Genomic DNA, 18,880 nt, shown 5'->3' on the forward strand with positions numbered 1-18,880 from the left:
AGGCACACTAACAGAGTTAAAGAACACTGGAATTAATGTCAAAAAGGAGAATTCACCTTTTGTTTCAATGTAGTTGATGCACTTTCGCACAAACTTGAATCCTGTTTCATTCAGTTCCACTGTGGAAGTAAGAGAAAGAGAAAGCAGATTTAACAGCAGACATCTTTTATTTGACATGAGATTAAACGTGAGACATCAATGTATCACTGTGTACATTCATCAACATCACAGCGAATACAGGGAGTGATGACTGACTTACTTTCAGCTTGATTGTGAATTGGGGAATTATAGATCTGAAATGGAAAAAAAACTAAAGATGTCAAAACAAAATGAAGTCTGAGAAACATCTGGAAAATATCTATGCTGGTCTTCAGCTTGATTAATGAACACGTTTTTCTTCAGACTAAAAATGAGAGACACATTTCATGCTGGCAGGAGGAAACTGAAAACAACTCTAGATAGCTTCCCAAATAAGTAATGGCATGGATTCTCAGAGTGGGGACACCAGCATACTTTCAGGGGGGCAATGAAATAAATTGCTATAAGTTAAAAAGATTTGGAAAGTGATTTTCTACAGATGGGGACTATTTCAGCCAATAAAAAAAGTATCTCATGTCCATTACTCCCACCAATGTTAGCTTTTGGCTAATAGAAACTCTGATAGGATTGTACATTTTTTTCTTTTTAAAGTTAGCTTTTATCTAAATTGATGGGGACTTTGAAAGCCTAGCTACTGTTTGTTTGCTTGAATGATCAAATAATAGAAAAATATAAATATGTCTCGTTGAGTCCAAATGCAATTTTAATAAAATGACCCAGAGTGCTATTAACATGATTCAAATTAAAGTGTGTTCCCATTATCACTTTGTAACATGTCTAAAGTATTAAGGTTAGTAAGGTTAATATGTTTTATAAACCGTTTAATTCCAATGGCATCTAAAAGTAAACGTTAAACAAATTCAAATTGCATAAAAAATAATAACAAAGAGAAAAAATATGCAGGTGGAGGAAAAATAAAAGGTTATTCCGGGGTCAAAAACATCAAACAAATGAAAGGAATTGACCAGTCAGGACGTACAACATTTAGATATCAAAGCATTGTCTTATTCTTCCCCCAACACAGCTGAAACTGTTTTGGTTTTGTTCCTCCCCACTGATGGGTGTCTGAGGTCAGGCCCGCTCAGAGCAGCTGGGACAGGACAGTAGAGGCTTGTTCGAGGACTAACACCCGGGATGAGTGCTTGTTGTCACAGGTTTAAACCTCAACATCACACCCTGTTATTACCACAGTCCGTGATTTGTTTAGGGATAAAATCACTCACTATATTTTAAATCTATCTAATGTGTTCTGTTTTAGCATTTTCACTTGGCAATTAGTAACTTTTAATAAACAATAAAGATCACATGGAAGGTATGATGAAAAACTGACTAATATGACCTATTTATGCAAAAATGATGAAGCTAGATCAGATCATTTATTTACCCATCGTCAAAACTGTATAAAGCCGTCACTCAGTTAAGAAAACCTTTTTTTTTTTTTTTTGGCACTTTTGGAGAGGATGCACTTTTATCTTATTACATTCCATTGGAAAGTGCACAAAGTGGGTCCAAGTGATTTATCTGTATGTGACGTATTGTGTTTGTCATATTGGTTTGGAAATGTTAATATTTTTCCAAAAGACAAACTTAAGGACTAATGGACCAGCTAACTGTCTTCAGAGGCCAGCGTCAGCCTGCTGCTGCCGCCAGAGCTCCTCTCTGGGGTGTTCAAAATGTATATCCAATGTGGGTCTGTTAAATATTATTCTTTGTTTTGGATAACTTTTCACGATATCATCAAATTACTTTTTCTAGACTATTAGTCTAAAAGAGGAAATATTCTGCTCATTTTCATATTTGTACTATGTGCCTTTACTGTGACATGTCTACATCCTTTAATGTTCAAAAAGCTCTTTATCTTTCTCATACTGCCTGTGCTCCAGCACATCTTTTCACCCTCTGTCTGAAACCAGAGCCCAGTCTGCTCTGATTGGTTGAACTGTTGTGATTGGTTAACTACTAAGTGATGTCCCACCCTTAAGGCCCTGACACACCAGGCCGAAATCGGCCGTTTTCGTTAGTCGGACGACGAAGCGTGCCCTGTCGCCCAAACTCAATTTGGTGTGTCCCGCACCGTCGGCCGTGACACGCCTTATTTGGCCTTTCATGGCCGACGCATGGCCAATTCAACATGTTGAATCGGCCATGCGTCGGGTCGGGCAGTCGGATCAAATAAATCACTCTGATTGGCTGTTCAGCTAGCGAATCAGTGCATGAGAAGCGAAACGGAAGTGAGGGACGTAAACAAATACTTTAAGAAGGCAGGAAGAATGTCTTCCGTAAGCAACACTCCAATGGCTGATAGCTCCAGTACCGCACGAGACATGTTTTCGATGGACGAGAGTGAAAATGGAACGCACACGCTATTTGATGTTTGTTTATATCACGGAGTCTGTTCTTCTTCTCTGTCTTTCGGTTGTTGCCTCTTTTGAATGACGAATACACACTAACGCCGCCTGCTGGTAAGGAGAGTTATTGCCGCTCACGCATGCGCAGTTCGTACGTGCTACTTGGCCGTTGGCTAAAGTCTTTGCGTTGTGTTCCAGTGCGACTGTTGGCCAAGAAGCAGGAGACATGAGGCGACACAACAGTCGTGTTCCGTCGGAACGTGTTCTTTGGTGTCAGTTTGGTGTGTCAGGGCCTTAAGCCTATCACCCCATTACAAGGTGTTGAAGCTCTAGCCAATAGAGGTGCAAGTGTGGATGTCACCATGTTGCAGAAGAACACGCGAGTGGGTGAGAAACTCCCTCTGGAAGGAACTTTGGGATTTTAGCCTTTGCAAACCATTAACAAAAAAAAAGCCTATATAACACACTACAGGAGAGTGAAAACCCAGAAAAGCACAATAGGGCCCCTTTAAAGCCACAAATATTATCACACATAAAGAACTGCAGGAAGAAGTGAATATTTGGATTTCTTTCTAGCAGAATTACTACAATTGATTTATTTTTGAATACACTTCCTGTTAAATAGTTTTGTTGCTAGCGTGCAAGTCAATAAGTGTAAGATGGAAAAAGTAAAAGAGCAAAATGCTTTCAGAGCAGGGCGAAAACGATGAACTAAAGGCAGCCGAGTATGAGGACGTTTCAAGGGAATAGAGACAGGTTGAAACACATAACAGTAAGCATGGAAATGCTGCACCTCCATGCCAAAGAGAGTGCCCATGTATATTTCAGCTTTTCAAAATGCTAGAGGCATCCAAAGTATAATATAGTTGTAAAAGAGTGTGTGTGGCAGTGGAGATGACTCCAACTGCAGAGATGATCTTTGTATAGACCTGGCAGCAGAGCACTGGAACTTTCTGCTTCACAATATCTGGGCAGGGTGAATGGAAAACGCCTTGTGAAACTTAAGAAGAAGTCAATAGGGAAGTTGCACAGGAACCGAAAAGTGTGCCTTCTGTTATTTTCACATCCTCTGGCAGTGACTGGTCTAAAGGTTTTGCATACACGACAACCCTCAATAAACCTAAACCATCCAATATGACAGAAGCAGCCAATAAACAAAAGCGTTTGAACTACAACCAAAAGAGGAACTGACAACGTCTTGTTTCTTCACTGCTGAATACAGAAAGGAATGTGGGAGCAGCAGGGTTTGTCTGATCATTTGGCAGTTTTTACTTTCATAGAGGCTTCCATTAACACCTGAAAATGATTAGGGGCAAGGGAAGAGGAAGCCATGCTGTAGGGTGCCATTATTGAGCGGTACACAAAAGGCAACATGTGCCATTTCACACATCTGTAATAGACAATTCATAATGACATCACCTGTGCCTACCTACATCCTGCTGTGAGAAACAAATTACACATGTAAGCTGTCATTTCTAGATTCAGTAGATTGGCTTCACTACACAACTGCCTGCCTGTATGAGATAAAAAGCTGGATATCCCAAAACTGTATTCATTGCATTCTCCTCTCTATTAGCTAGATGCTAAATTCAGAATAAATGTCTCGACTTCCTTCTTAGTTTCCATGAAGCCATTAGACGCCTGAAACAGACAGTTCTAACGTGCTATCTTTCAATATTTGAATTTTGAATTTCACTTGTTTGGCTCACGATGATGTGTTGATGTTGTGCCAATGTACACCTATACAATAGTAGAACAAATCAAGACAAAAGAGGCAAAACTCAAATAAAATGATAAACAACTCAATCGCCTTTCTTCCCATTATGTTGTGTAATATAAAAACTGTGTCTCGACAGAGTCTTCAACACAGGTTATATATCTGTGTCTCTCAAGACGCTGGGAAATGTAGTCTTTAATAATCTCTTGACTACAGAAGTCACGATTGAGTGACAATATTTGGTATTTTTTACAAAAACAAAAGACTGGCTCAAACATAAACCCTCAGAGAAGAGATGCAACACATCAGGCTGAAGTAAAAAGATGCACCCTCAAAAGGCTACATTAGGACATGCAAAACCTGCAACCTAATAATAAACGTTGTAAGTAGCCTACCTGGCCTGGAACTAAAAGTGAATTCTTCTAGAAGGGCACAGTCTGTAGCACATGTGTCAAACTCAAGGCCCGGGGGCCAAATCAGCCCCTTGGTGGATTTAATTTCGGCCCGCAGGATAATTTTTAATTACTATTGGATCTGGCCCGCCGGTATATTGCACACACACCTTCACTCAATCCTGAGGATTTCCTCAGCTCAGAGCCTGACCCCAAACATTGATGAACTTGCACCCAAGATGAGATGCCAAGTATCTGGCTTGAACTAGCATCACAGAGCAGCACACTGAGTTTACATGGATGTTTCCTTCTGTACTTTCTTTCTTGAGACAACAGGGCATGTTTGTTTTTTTCTTTGAGGGAAATAGTTTTTTTGAAGCTGCTGTTGGCCTGTGGGAAAATTTAATCATAAGAAATGACTCCGGAAAATCTGCAGATAGAGCCATAAGAAAGGAATGCAACTGATTATTTAATGTTTAATGTTGTTTTTATATGCAATAATTTAAGCTTTGTTAGTTCCAGGTTTAATATGTGCAATAAGTTCATTTCAATACGTTTTGCAATAAACATTGAACCAGTCCGGCCCTCGACTAGTACCCATCTTTTTATTTTGGCCCACTGTGTATTTGAGTTTGACACCCCTGGTGTGTAGGGACCATGCTTAGATCACTGGTTCAAGCCCCATCGGACAAAAAACATGTCGTGTGGACTGGTAGCTGGAAAGGTGCCGGTTAACCATGATCATCCTAATGTCCTCAGCTGTAGCTGCCTTAAGGACTCTATTTATCGCCTTGCTTTTGTGTATAATATACAAGGTTTGTATGCATTTTAAGGGGAAAATTATTACAATATACTTTATGTACTGCAAATCAACACAAACCATAACAAAACTTAATACAGTGTGTATAAGGTGTCCTTGAGCAAGGCACTGAATCTCCAACTGCAGGGCCCCCTCCATAGAATGCATGCGTTTTGGTTCTATTTGCAGGTGTGTATTTGTATTTTATGAAAATTGAAAATGTTCCTTGAGAGATTAATAATGTACGTGTTCTTTTCTTTTCATTCTGTCTATGTACTTTGAGGTGATAGCTTATGAAATAAATGAAAAGGTCTCTATATATACAAATATTGTACTCTGACAAGACAGAAGATCTCCTCTTTGCCCTGATCCTGTCTCTAAACAGTCACAGCAGATCTTGGTGTTACCCTGGATAGTAATTTGCAGCAACATGTAAATAATTGAGTCTATATGTGTTTGTACTCACTGAGGAATATCTCTAAAATAACTTCAGTTTTGTCCAGCTCATCAACTGTAATACCTTGTTTATGTGTCTTAACAATTGAGCTTCAGAGCTTCTCCACTTTATTCAAAATCAGCAGCTACAAATAAAAACAAAGCCATTCTCTCACATCGCACCGATTTTGGCATCTCTGAATGGGCTTCCAGTCTCTCTCAGAATCCAATTCCAACTCTGATGCTGTCCCCACAGGCCCCTGCAGTCTGCCAGTCAGTCAGTCTTCAAACTGATCCAGAGTCAGGGTTACAAACAGAAGCTCTGGATCACTGAGCATCAGAGCACCTCACACTGTTACCGCTTTTAAATCTCGTCTTAAAAATCTCTTTTATAGAACGGCAATCTTCATAACTGACATTGGGAGTTTATTCAGTGTATGTGCGTATGTGTTTGCAAATGAATGTGTCCATAGTGGAGCAAATGCATCACAATTATTCAATTTCATTTTGGTACCCGACTATTTAAAAAAATAAAATAAACGTATCATCATCCAGTCCCTGCAATCCGGTTATTGCATTTAAACTGCCTTTTATAAGTATTTTTTCTTTTTTTTAAACCAACATTTGAGTTGGTTTAGTAGATCTCAATAAAATCTATCATATTCAAACTGTTATTGTTGTTCGTATCAGTCCATAATTCAGCATTACATGAATATTGGTGTTCTTTACGGCTAAAATCTCAGCTAAGAAAAGCATGTCAAATCAAATATTCAACCCTGTTTTCTTTTCCTCAGAAACGTTCCAAGACAGGCCATTCATTTATCCCAAAAATGTGGGAATTGTTATACACGCCATCATCACCAGTTGACTCTAAAGGCATTTTTTGCTCTGTGGCAAAAACAGCCCTCTCCCTCATCCCAAACTCTGCTGCTAGGATTTTAACTCGGGCTCGGAAATGCGACAACAAAACACAGATCCTGCTTTACCGAAACTGGGGTTCATTTAAAAATAGTATTTATTACTTTCAAAGATTTGAGAGGCCTCGCCGAAATCTGACCTCTTATGTTGATTCCTCTACATACCCACTTTATAGAATTGCTTTTATGTTTTACTCTGTGTTTTGTATTGTGTTCTGGGTTGCTAGTTCCTTTGCTGTGTGCTTGAAATGTTTTCTGTTTTATTGGAAAGCACTAGAAGCTTAAAAAAATAACTTGTCATTCTTGATCTGTCAATCACAGTCTGACCACACAAAGGTGTCATGTAGCTTAACTGTGATCATGGAATTACAATGGAACTTACAGAAGACAGACAGCGTTTACGGAGAGATCGTGTTTGGAGCCAAACAGTGGTCACTTTAAAAAAAAGCAACCTATGAATATTTTGCATCTCAATTAATGCAGGAGGTTAGGCAATGTAGAAATGCAGGAAAATGTGTTTATTTTCCTTGTTTACTCTTCTATAGATTTTGTTTTGAATTTCCTTTGATGGTGATGTATGCGTATTACTGAAAAGTTCTATAAGAATGAATATTGTTATATATTCTTATTACAGGATGAATATAACTACAAAACAACTTTTCTCATTTGTTCCAGTTTTCTCTCCATGGTTCAACAGAAGCTGTTATTGTGAATACAAATCAGCAAGTGAGGTTAATCTTGATAATTGTAGCAAAAAAGGTGTAATTACAGTTTTAACTAGCAGAAACATGGAAGCAAATTTATTTAAAACACGGGTTTGGATAGACTCTGCTCCACTGATTGGAAATGGAAACTGGCGGTGGTAGATGTGTGCACAACAGCCAGTAGTCATGCCTCTGCCATTAGAGCAGACTCCACACTGCAGATCTCACTGGCAGCAGTAAGTCATCCAAACTGAGAAGAAACGAGAAGTTAACTCACAGGCTCTTTTCCGTCCATGGCCTCCATCCACAACTTCCTGTCTCCCTCCGTAAGAGCTTGGAAAGTGACGGGGGTGTATCTATGGAAACAGTAACAAATGCCATTAAAAAGAGACAAAGGCCGTGATTAATTGTTCAATCAAACTGCTGCAGTATCTGAGCATTGTGAACATTTAGTTTCAAGTCTTACACTTATTTCTCAAGCACAAAAACAGGCTAGACAAAATAACACCAGGACTTCTTTTGAAGTAACTGATCACATCCCATATGTTAATGATGGAGGCGGCGAATGGAGACGAATAGACGAGTTTGAAGAGATGATGAAAATCTATTGTTGCAATCTGTCTTCTGCGGAGCAAGGGATTCAGCTGCCAAGTTGTAAAGCTTGTGGACTACTGAATCAATTGTTAACTCAGACAAATGTGCTTCAAGTTTGGAGCTCTTCCTGCCAAATGCACTCAAGTCCAACAACTTTGATAAAATAACTCTTTCTCCTCCTGCGATCTGATATCTGTAGGGGCGGTGTGGATATTTCCTGCTTTTCCTGATTTCTTTTTGAAAATCTTGGATGTCATTTCCCTGAATATGACATCTGGAACAGCCAAACAAAAAATATGCTTACATTGTGACAATTACAGCAAACTAATAATGCCTAGTATTAAAAGCAAATGATTAATATAAGCTCATTCTACGGGAGGTCAAAGGTCATCTAAAAGCATCAGGAGCCCTTCAGGGACCTCTGGAGCCGACAGCATTATCTACACTAGACAGCACTGCCACCTTCAGTTTATCAGCTAACTCCTCATTGACACAAATTAAGTTACTTAACACTCAGGAACACTTTGAAGCACTTTTAAAAAAAAAAAACGTAGAGTGTTTCCTCATGATATGTCGGAGCAGCCTTTGGCGTAAGAATCTTTTCAAATGCACTTTGTACTGAACCGTCTGCTTGTATTAATATGAGCTTGTTGTGTTGCTTCCCCTGAAATCAGAGTTTGCCATCTGTTTGCAGCCCGTGCCCGTTGCTTAGGGATAGTTTGGGCTACGGCCCATTTAGCCCTCACACTCTGTCCTCGTGAGCCACCTGTTCACCTCAACGCCCCAACCTGTTTCTCCCACAAGGCCTCGGTGTTGCCTCATCTCTCAGCGTCTCGGATTTGTTGGCTCTTACCTCTCGATGGTTTCCACGTCGAAGCAGAAGCGCTTGTCTATGGACTCAGTCTTCCGGCGGATGCAGGATTTTAAAGTCAGCTGCGTAGGGCCCTGCAGAGAAAGAGAGAGGAAGATTACAAATGTAAATAAAAGCGCATGTAAAGACCACATTGTATATAAAAGAGGACAAACCAAAAATAAGATAGTCTTGGGATTCTAGACGTTTTGCAATAATCACATTTTAGCAATATTTATCGCCCTACTTGAGTTTATTATGTTAATAAGAAGTGAAACAGAGGGAGAGTTTCTTGGAGCAATTTTTTTCTCTCAGTCATAATTACCCTCAAAATGTAGGTGTGGCTCTTATTGAGAACTCCGGGGGTTTTACCAAGGTACAAAAAGCTAAAAGACAAGTCAGATTTCAGGTTTAGAATCTTAGGGATTCAATGGCCCACTCATTCCCAAAAGACTTGTGGACAAGACCAGAAATGTCCCCAAAACAAGGAGTAAATGGAAGTAGACTGGGTTTTAAGTGGTTTATTGGTAGAAATTAGGAATGCACAATGTGGATTTTTGTAAAATGATAACTGACATTTACCTGCTTTCTACCGATAAGATTACCTATAATATTACTCTTTTGCAAAACAATTTTTGTTGTCAAGAAGTTGGTCAACTATAGTTTATGCAAACCTAAAGGTTAGAAAATATACGATGTAGTGAGCAAAGATTACTTATAATCCATAGCTCTGACCTAACCAAATCTAACTGATCAGTTTTGTTTACAAAAACAAACATCAGATTTTTTTCTACTTAAGAAATAAAATAATTTACAATTGGGATCTCTTATCTAAATTCAAAGATAAAGGAAGTAACAGAAGAAGGCTTTTAATTATCTGTCATAATTTAGTCTGTATCATACATAATAATATAGATTTCCCTTTATTGGCTTATAATATATCGGGCATTTCAAACATAACGTGTGGTGATCATGGAAAGTGAATCTGAAAGAGCTGTGTGGGTAGGTCAGACAAAAAGAAAAGGTAGTGTACCTTCCTATAGATTTTTGTTCAAACAACATTTATTTGTGTTTTTACACCTTTAGAGTTATCCTTACTAGCATGTAAACGTGAATCATGGTGGGAATGTGAGTGGGTAGATGCTGTGCTTTTGAATTTTGTTTTATTATCGTCCATTATTTAATGATCAGAAAAATACATGATAATATACACTTCCACTTATCGGCTGATAATATATCGTGCATCACATAATTGCTCATTTATTTTGTTTTCAGTTAATCACCTGTTTGGCTGTGGTTTTCTGTTCACACGGCACCATGAGCAGCTGTCTTCCCTCCTTGTAATATTTGCAGTAATATTTGACCCAGGACACACCCAGAGCCCCTGTTGGGACAGAAAACAACATGTCAGGCCTTGTCAGAGAGAATTCCAGCAGGAGCTTTTAAAAGTATCACGCTTGTGTAAAAACAGTGAGCACACGTACACTTCTCCTGACAGTACAGGTATCCCTCGATGGGCAGGGAGCTGTGCATCTTACGGATCTGGGACGGGCGTTTCATCCTCTTCATCAGCTCCTCCATCTCCTCACGAGTGCTCTCATAATGGTTTCTCGTCTGCGGGAAAAGCCAGACAGCACTTTAGACTCTCATGGAAGTGATTAAAGGACATTAAGTCTCACTAATGGCAGCATTTTCTGCCAGTTACACCACTTACGTTCTGCAAGCTGAGCTGCAGCTCTTGTTTGTAAGGCATGAAGTCCTGGGTCATCTCCACTGTCAGGTTGTTGAGCGTGAGGACGCTGTGAAGAAACGCCAGCACCTGTGCCACAAAAAGTATTAAAACACATACTTAATGCACAATATGTTTTTTCATGCTACCGTAAAAGATCATTAGTTTGTGTTTGTCTCTCACTCACAACGATAACTAAGATATTTGGCTTTGTGAAGAGCTGTTGCATTATAGTGTAGCTGCCAGCAGTGTGAACCCGGAAATGTTGAGTACAACAAAGTTTTATGTTCGAAATGTATAATACGGTTCCCCAGCACAGAGAAACTGCTGGATGCTAACTTGCATATGTTGGGCAATTTGCACAATTAGCATAAGTTGCAATAATTTGCATATGCAAACAGAAAAAAGTTGGCTTGGCCGATTTGGACCGATTTGGTGTGGTTTTGGTGGTTATTGATGATTTTGAATGAACTTCTGACTTATTTAGGATCAAAAATGGCAATCCAAATAAATAAAATAGATCCAAAATTCATCATAATCAGCCCACCGGTGCTAAACATATGGCCATTTTCTGGCTAAAAATGACATTGTTGATCCTGAAAATGTCAGAAATTGATTCTACTTCCTCAATAAGGTTATTGATAAGGTTATTGAGGAAGTAGATTTCATTAAGGTTATTGAGGAAGTAGGTACAAAACCCCTCTAAAATTGCCAAAATCAGCCAAGGCATTTGCTAACTATAGTCTACATATGCTAATTAATGGAACTTGTGCTTATTGTGTAAATTGCCCAACACATTAAAGTTAGAATCCGGCAGTTTCTATGTGCTGTGGACCCTTACTATGCATTTCTAACATAAAACTTTGGGGTACTCAACATTTCTGGGATCACAATAGGACTGAGTTGTTGTCTTCACCACAGATGTGGTTGTGGCGCTCAGTTTATCACGGTTAGGATTCCTTCAGAGATTACCGTTATGGAACCTTGAGCCGAAATAACCGCACATGTCTCTCCTCTCCAAAACCAACGGTTATGGGGATTACAACAGGTAAAAACACTGAATAAAGAGATTAAACTCGTTTTTTTTCCGATGCAGCTGGAGGGGCTGAGATCTGAGGTTCCACTGATGTTTGCTCAGCTTGTTTCTCTGATAACTTAAGACGTTCAAGAGGTTTTCACCAGGAGCGGATCATTAAAACAGATGCCCTCCTCTCCAAAATAAATGAGTCCGCTGAGTAAAATCGGTTCAAACTGGTTATGAATCAGTTTATCTGAGAACTTTATTAGGGGGACAAAGGATGTAAGAAGTGTTGAAGCTAAACGCTAACCTTTACTCAGCTCTTTTTTGCTTTGTTGTCTGTTTTTGTTCTGTAGGTTTGAATGTATTCTTGAAAAAAACAATAGAATGCTGATAAAGCAAAACCACCAAAATAAGGGCGGATGACCGCTGGGATCTTTTCTGCCATCATCTATCATCAAGTTCTCCTTTTTAAGTGTGTGGTCTGTGTCCTCCACCTCTATACCATGTGTGCAGCAGAGAGGAAGCATCCCACTCACCGGCTCCACCACATCAAACTTCTTCCTGTCCTGCACCTGATGGATCTGGTACACATAATCCACAGACGACTCGCAGAAGTTCACTCGCTCTTTGTCAAGGAGATCGTCAGCCTGTAGTTTAAAAGGAAAATAAATGCAAAAATATTTGTTTGCTACCCAACTGATGAAATGTGTTGTACTGCACCTCTTGGAGTTGACTGTCTTTCTTCTTGGCAGACAGATTCAGGTGTTTGTCTATCTGAGAGAGATATTTCTCACTGTCCTTCTCAAACCTCTTTTTCTTTTCCTGCAGGAAAAATAGAAATAGAAAGGTTTTTTTTTTATCTGGCAAATACACTGAAAGACAAATACTATTCAGGTTCACCTCATATTCAAAGAACGAGCTGAAACTAATACTAGCAAGATTATTTTGTGTGTATTTATTTTTTACCAAAAGTGACATTTTCAGGCTGATTACCAATATTTGAGTGCTTTAAAGAGGACATATTCTGCTCATGTTCAGGTTCATATTTGTATTTGGTGCCTCTATTGTGACATGTCTCTATGCTTTAATGTTCAAAAAGCTCTTTACTTTCAGTTTGGGATTCAGTTTGGGGATTTTAGCCATTGCAGACCATTTACATGCACATACACAAACCTATATAACACACTACAGGAAAGGGAAAACCCCAAAATGCATAATAGGGCCTCTTTAAACTTTTTAGATTGTCAGCCAATATCATTTTTCTTTACATTAACAACCCATGTAAAATTAAATTCTAAATTAAAATATTAGATATATTGCTTTGGAGAATATGTTTACACATGAGTAGAGGAGTCCAAACCATTAGCCTAGAAAAGACTGCTGTTGAAATAACAACCTGAAATACTTTGATATCCTTTTTATCCTATTGTTTTTGGAACAAAATACATATAGGGGTGTATAATCTGCAGTGTTTTGTAACAGGTAGTTATTGGAACATTCACACGCATTGTAAGATGTTACATGATCGTACATTTAACAATGTTTTTAAAACAATACATGTATTTTTCCCATACAGTATATTTCAGTTCCACATGCTGATTAAGCAAACATCAACTCAGCAGCCAGAGGAAAAGAAAGCAGCTGGTTAATAAATACTGAGGGGGAAAACAGTGTTAACCACTGGAGCATAACCAGAAAGAGACTGAAATGTCATGCAGAATAATCAAAGTGATATCCCACAGAGTCTCCTGGGGAACAGAATAAAACGCTGGTGAAGCACACAGGGGGTCAGGTTGGAAAAACACCTACACACCACAAACTGCTTTCAGCAAAATGTCTTCACACATTAAAGACTTTCAAAGAGGAAGAAGCTCTTAAACGGGTACATGTTTCACACAAACATTTGGGGAAGTGGCTCATAACAAGCTGTGTTTTACATAGAAGCACCTCAGAAAGCTTTCATTTATTGGATGAGAAACAGTGTTTATATGATGAGTCATGAAGGGACCACTTCAGAGAAAATTGTTCAGTGAAGAAAACTCACTTTTGTAACTCCAATTTGCTCCTTTCTGAACTTCTCCAGCGGTTTGATGAGCAGATCGGAGGCGTTCTGAACCTGGACAGGCAAACATGGAGCAGATGTTACTGTGGTGCTACTCTACATACACAAAACACAATTACAGTACTGCCATATGTAGGACACACCCTTTACTTAGTATGTCCTTAGATAAACTGTTATCTATGGGGTTCATGTTGAAATCAGCTTAAATATCTCAAGTGTGAGTGTAATAATGTATGTTACATTATAATGCCACTCTCCCACACCATCCCAGAAACAGCTCAAGAGATGACCTCAACTATTTAAATCACACCTGTAACCAGAAAACCCAGTCTAACAGGAAATGCTACTGCAGGGACTTCATTGTGCGAAGTGAAAAAGAAAGGAGAATATTTATGTCTGAGGTTGGTGAGAAAGAAAAGAAAATGTCTGCATACAAATAATATAGATTATGATTATAAAGAAAAAAGGTTTATGACAGAGGGGATTACATTTTGTGTTTTTACATGAAAGAAGTGTCTACACTAACAGCTTCAGAAGTAGTTCTGCAATTAGTCAGCGTGTTTATCCATTTAGTCTACCTACAGAAAAATTACCAACAATCATTTTTACAATCAATTAGGCCTGAATCTATCAATTGTTTTAGTAATTAATTTTTTTACCATTATTCAATTTATTAATCGAGTAATAAAAACATATTTTGCCTTTTAAACATGGGAAATAGTAAGAAATCAAAAGGGACCATCCAAAAATCAGTGTAAACTGTCATAAATTCTAAATGTATAATTTGACTTTGTTCTTATCATCTTTAGCAGTTATTTGTATGAAAACAAACAATACAATGAACGGGTAATACATGTTGTATCACCATTTGAATACCATCTCAAATTAAAAATAATCTTGGCATTAGAAGTTTATAATAAGTATCGTATGCTGCTGAAAGCTTTTGTTAGGACTTGAACCTGATCTGAATTCCCTCTACCCTTTCTATTTTATATGAATGTGATCACATAACTTGAGTATTTTGTGGAATAGTTTGAGCCCAAACCAATATTCGGTGTTCTGTTTCAGCCTCTCAAACACGTAGGTGTCCCGCTTTATATCACATTATTATAAGTAGAAATGTATCACACTGGACTTGAGACAGTGTGTGAATATGTCTGTCTGTCTGTCAGATTAATGGACAATTCAAATGAGCGTTAGTGTCAGACCTAATGAGAAGTGCTACAAACCTAACAACAGGCTTGCAATATGGAACCAATAACAATAAGCGAACAAAGAAACAAAAAGGGGAAATTATAGCAAACATTATTAACAGTATTGCCCTAAAAAAAGGCCACCCATCATCCAAGTGTGTGGATGTGTCAGGTGGTAACGTGTTTCAATTAACAGATACTACTTAACAAAAATTAGACTTGGTTATCTGCAACAGAATGTGCCAGGAGTTCATTTCTATTGAGCGTTTAAATAGGAAGCAGAGTCAGCGTGCAGGAAGTGGATAACCCACCAGCATCATCCTGTCGTGCTCCACTTCCTGCAGGAGGCCGGCAAACTCCTGGAAGGACTGAGCTGCGGATGAAAACACAAAGATGATGAGGGGAATACACAAATTCTTATCTTAAGTGTCTGAAGCAGGAAACATACAGAAAGATTATTTAAATTAGAATATACATGAGTAGACTTGACAATGATCATATTTCTGTGTTATGCACATTTTGTATTAAGCTTTGAGTTCTCCAGACCATGCTATTTGCGGAGGTTATCTGTATTTATCCATTGAGTGATAGTAATCAGAAAGAAATGTCATACATCGTTCTGAAAGTTGTGTAAAAGTGACTTCCCCATCTTGACTTTAAAGAGGAAATATTATGCTCATTTTCAGGTTCATATTGGGTTCCTCTACTGTGACATGTTTACATTCTCTAATGTCTGCTCCGATTGGTTTTCTGGCTGGCTCTTTTGTGATTGGTCCACCGCTCAGAGGTTTCCCGCCCCTTAGACTATCACGTACAATGTGTTGGAGCGCCAACCCAATAGAAGTGCGAGTGTTACATACTGATGTCATTACGTTACAGATGTAACGTTACAGATTACAGAGGAGTCCAATGGAGGCGTTTCAGGACAGAACATTAACATGCACAAAAACCTATTCAATGCAGGAAAGGGAAACCCCAAAAAGCATATTAAGGCCATATCAAAGTCAGTTAATATAATCATGTGTGCATTATCCTACCAATGTTAATCTCATCATCTGTCAGGGATTCACCGATGACGTCGAACTGGAACATGCGGAGAGTCTGAGAGAACTTCTGTATTGCCAAAGAATAGCCTGTAAGAAAAACAACATTTAGGCTTTAACAACATCTGAATGGAGTTCCAAATGCTTCAGCTACAGTACACAAGTATGTATCCTTTACAACCTACTCTACTCTCATAAACAGTGAGAGCAGTCCAGGATTATTTTTATATTTATTTTTCTCAGGTTTCTCAGGAAAGTTACCCTTGGCCGGTTGATCAGCACACCAGGAGCCAGTGTGCGGCTTATGCAATGTATTATCCCTGCTTTGTCTAGGATTTATAATCAAAACAAAAATCAGCCAGATTAATACTGTAAGGCTTTTAGAATGAGGAACTTGGCAACCATACCCAGTATTATATTCAACATCTTTCTATTTTTTGTAATGGGACAGTTTACAACTTTCCATCATTCCACATTGGTTTTCCCATACAAAATGTGTGTCTGTTAAATGTGCTTATTTTGGATTCTTGTTCAAAGCAACTACAAATTGAATGACTGAAAAATGAAAGAACCTGATAAATTAATACACTTTGCAACTTTGGCAATTAGCACGTCTCTAAATTTTTGTGAAAATACATGCGTTTTGGAAGTAGTGAGCATACCATTGGAAAAATTAGACAATTTGTGTGATATTTTGTAAATGTAGCTTTTTTAAATAGTTTCACTCTTTATACACAGAGCCCTTTTACTTCCACTCATGAATACTTTTTTATTTTAGACGGTTTGCAGTTCACAAAAGGCGAGTAACTGATAAACATGTGATCATATTGTGGGTGAAGTATTCCTTTAATAGAATAGTTTGACAAGGCTTTTATTGGAGAAAAAGTGCACAACATATCCAACAATCGCCCAGCTGAAGTTTTTTAAAGTGTGAAAGTTATTCAGTAATGGAGCAGTGAGGCCTGAGGAAGAATATGTGCTTTCTTGCAGTGTACACCAACAATTGAAGAGCACTCGTGACCTCTGGCTATTCTCTGGACTGAATATACAGTGGACCCTCAGCACTGTGCAGCACTGCCACAGCACCTACAATGAAACTTTCTGTTTCCGAGGTGGTGATTTAGATGGACAAAAGGCTATCTTGGGAATCAAAACAAACATTGTTATCTCATGGGTGACACACTGACCCAAATATACACATCTGCATCATGCTGTCATTGCTCTGTCTAGTCAACATCACACAGAGATGAGAGGGGAGCAGCAGCAGAAGAAGAGAACAGCTGACCCTGCACATCTGCACCAGATCCATAACCTTTCAGAGCAGGCTGCTTGGTCCTCTCCCAGGGTAGCACGAGCACCTCCCTGAATGTGCCCTCCCACTCACATTGATCCAGGAGGCCCTTAAAAAGGCCCTAATGATGCTCTCGATCCTCATCATCACACCACAGTATCGACATGCAATTTTCAAAACAAGTGATTCCAAAACTATACAGGTCATATTGAAGTATCCTTACCTCTGATTGCAGTGATCACACTGTTGCCATCTTTTATCAACTCTTTGAGGAATTTGCTGGTCCTCTCCAGCTCCACTTCATAACTCTTGAGAGTCTCTCTGAAGTCCGGGCTGTCCAGATAGCAGTCACTGAACTCCAGAGGAGGATGCCCCATATTCAAGGGGAGTTATTAGACAATAGAAACACTGAATTTGTTGCAGGGAGCCACGCAGCCTACGCTAATCTACAGCACTCTGGTCATTGTAGCTCAGTCGTAGCGACTTTCATCAGAGGAACCATGGTGTCCGTGAGAGCCTGCGGCGGCAGCTGTTCACCAATGAAGTGCACTAAACAGTAAAAACGCACCGTATTTATTTCACTTCCCTCTTCCCCTCGTCTGACGCAGTGTTGGGACTGTAATTTACTTGTATCCTGGTCCTCCTTACCACTTTTTCCGTGTTGCGGTGTCGTGATTATGAAGAGCGGCTAGAATCCATTTGGACGCGTCCCATTTCAAAATGTCAACACTTTCGCGCCACCTCCATTTGTCCTTTACTCTTGGTTGGAAATCCTTCTTTTAATTTTCAAGTAAGCAGGACGCTATCAAACCACTGAATACGTGTTATTATGTTTATATGTTTTCAAACTGGGATAATATTCCCATATTCCCCCATTCCTATAAGTCCCACATCTTAACAAAGAGCCTAACACCAAGCGGAATGGGACGCGGACACTCTAAAAACTTCCCTTTTCCACACCCAGGCAGGAGGTTCTTAAAGGGGCTGCAGCACAGTTGCTGTCATTGTGTTGACGATGCTGCTTTCATGTGCTGTCGGAAATATTGTGATAAAGGGTCCCCCATAAAGGGTTACATTAAACATTTAGTGGAAATAAGATACACAATATTAAATTAAAAACATTCTTAATCTGCCACATGAAATCATGTCGATTTTTTCCACCTTTCTATAAATACTTTATTCTTTCTCTGGATCAATATAACCATATTAAGTTATTAAATATTCCTTTTGGTTGTGTTACACAATTTGTTGCGGGCATAGATAGTGAATGTGGACATTGAAGTAATTAAATATGTAGCACTATGTAAGTTTGAGGAAAACAATTTAAACTGCAAAGAAGCTCATGACACAGACACACCTGCACAAATATGAATGTGAGAGGCTCTGAACATATCACAAGAAAGGTATTATTCCACTGTGAGTCAGGTCACACCTGCATGTGACTGGGTGTGTTCATAATTTAGCTGGTCTTTGTTGCACCTTACAATCAGATGACTGAGAGGCATATTGTGTTGAGATGTATCATTTAAGGAATGTGGTGTTGGTTCACTGAACATATTGCTGGAAGTGAACTGTCACTTCCTCCTACTGATTTGACTAATGCTGAGTAAGATAATAATTATTAAAATGTTGCAATGACTGTTTATGACCTGCAGATGTCATCATTCATACTGAACTGAAGCAGGG

At 38.9% G+C, this 18,880-nt stretch overlaps 1 protein-coding gene across 2 annotated transcripts in view; it reads right to left on the reverse strand.

Moving 5' to 3' along the window:
* The window catches only part of ophn1 (oligophrenin 1), a 28,571-nt gene extending 10,490 nt beyond the window's left edge, over positions 1-18,081 (reverse strand). Inside the window, exons 1-13 of one of the 2 annotated variants that reach the window (XM_079648818.1) lie at positions 17,418-18,081; positions 15,898-15,993; positions 15,172-15,233; positions 13,650-13,721; positions 12,326-12,427; positions 12,142-12,252; positions 10,570-10,674; positions 10,340-10,469; positions 10,139-10,239; positions 8,859-8,950; positions 7,689-7,767; positions 260-293; positions 57-119 (exon numbers count right to left, since the gene is read on the reverse strand). In XM_079648818.1, the coding sequence (XP_079504944.1) occupies positions 57-119; positions 260-293; positions 7,689-7,767; positions 8,859-8,950; positions 10,139-10,239; positions 10,340-10,469; positions 10,570-10,674; positions 12,142-12,252; positions 12,326-12,427; positions 13,650-13,721; positions 15,172-15,233; positions 15,898-15,993; positions 17,418-17,571 (1,201 nt within the window). In that variant the 5' untranslated portion in view covers positions 17,572-18,081. The remainder of the gene's footprint in view (positions 1-56; positions 120-259; positions 294-7,688; positions 7,768-8,858; positions 8,951-10,138; positions 10,240-10,339; positions 10,470-10,569; positions 10,675-12,141; positions 12,253-12,325; positions 12,428-13,649; positions 13,722-15,171; positions 15,234-15,897; positions 15,994-17,417) is intronic. The other variant, XM_079648817.1, reaches the window with a different exon arrangement.
* Between the last annotated feature and the right edge of the window lie 799 nt (positions 18,082-18,880).

Source organism: Notothenia rossii (assembly GCF_949606895.1).
Source record: "Notothenia rossii genome assembly, chromosome: 9".
Classification (NCBI taxonomy): domain Eukaryota; kingdom Metazoa; phylum Chordata; class Actinopteri; order Perciformes; family Nototheniidae; genus Notothenia; species Notothenia rossii.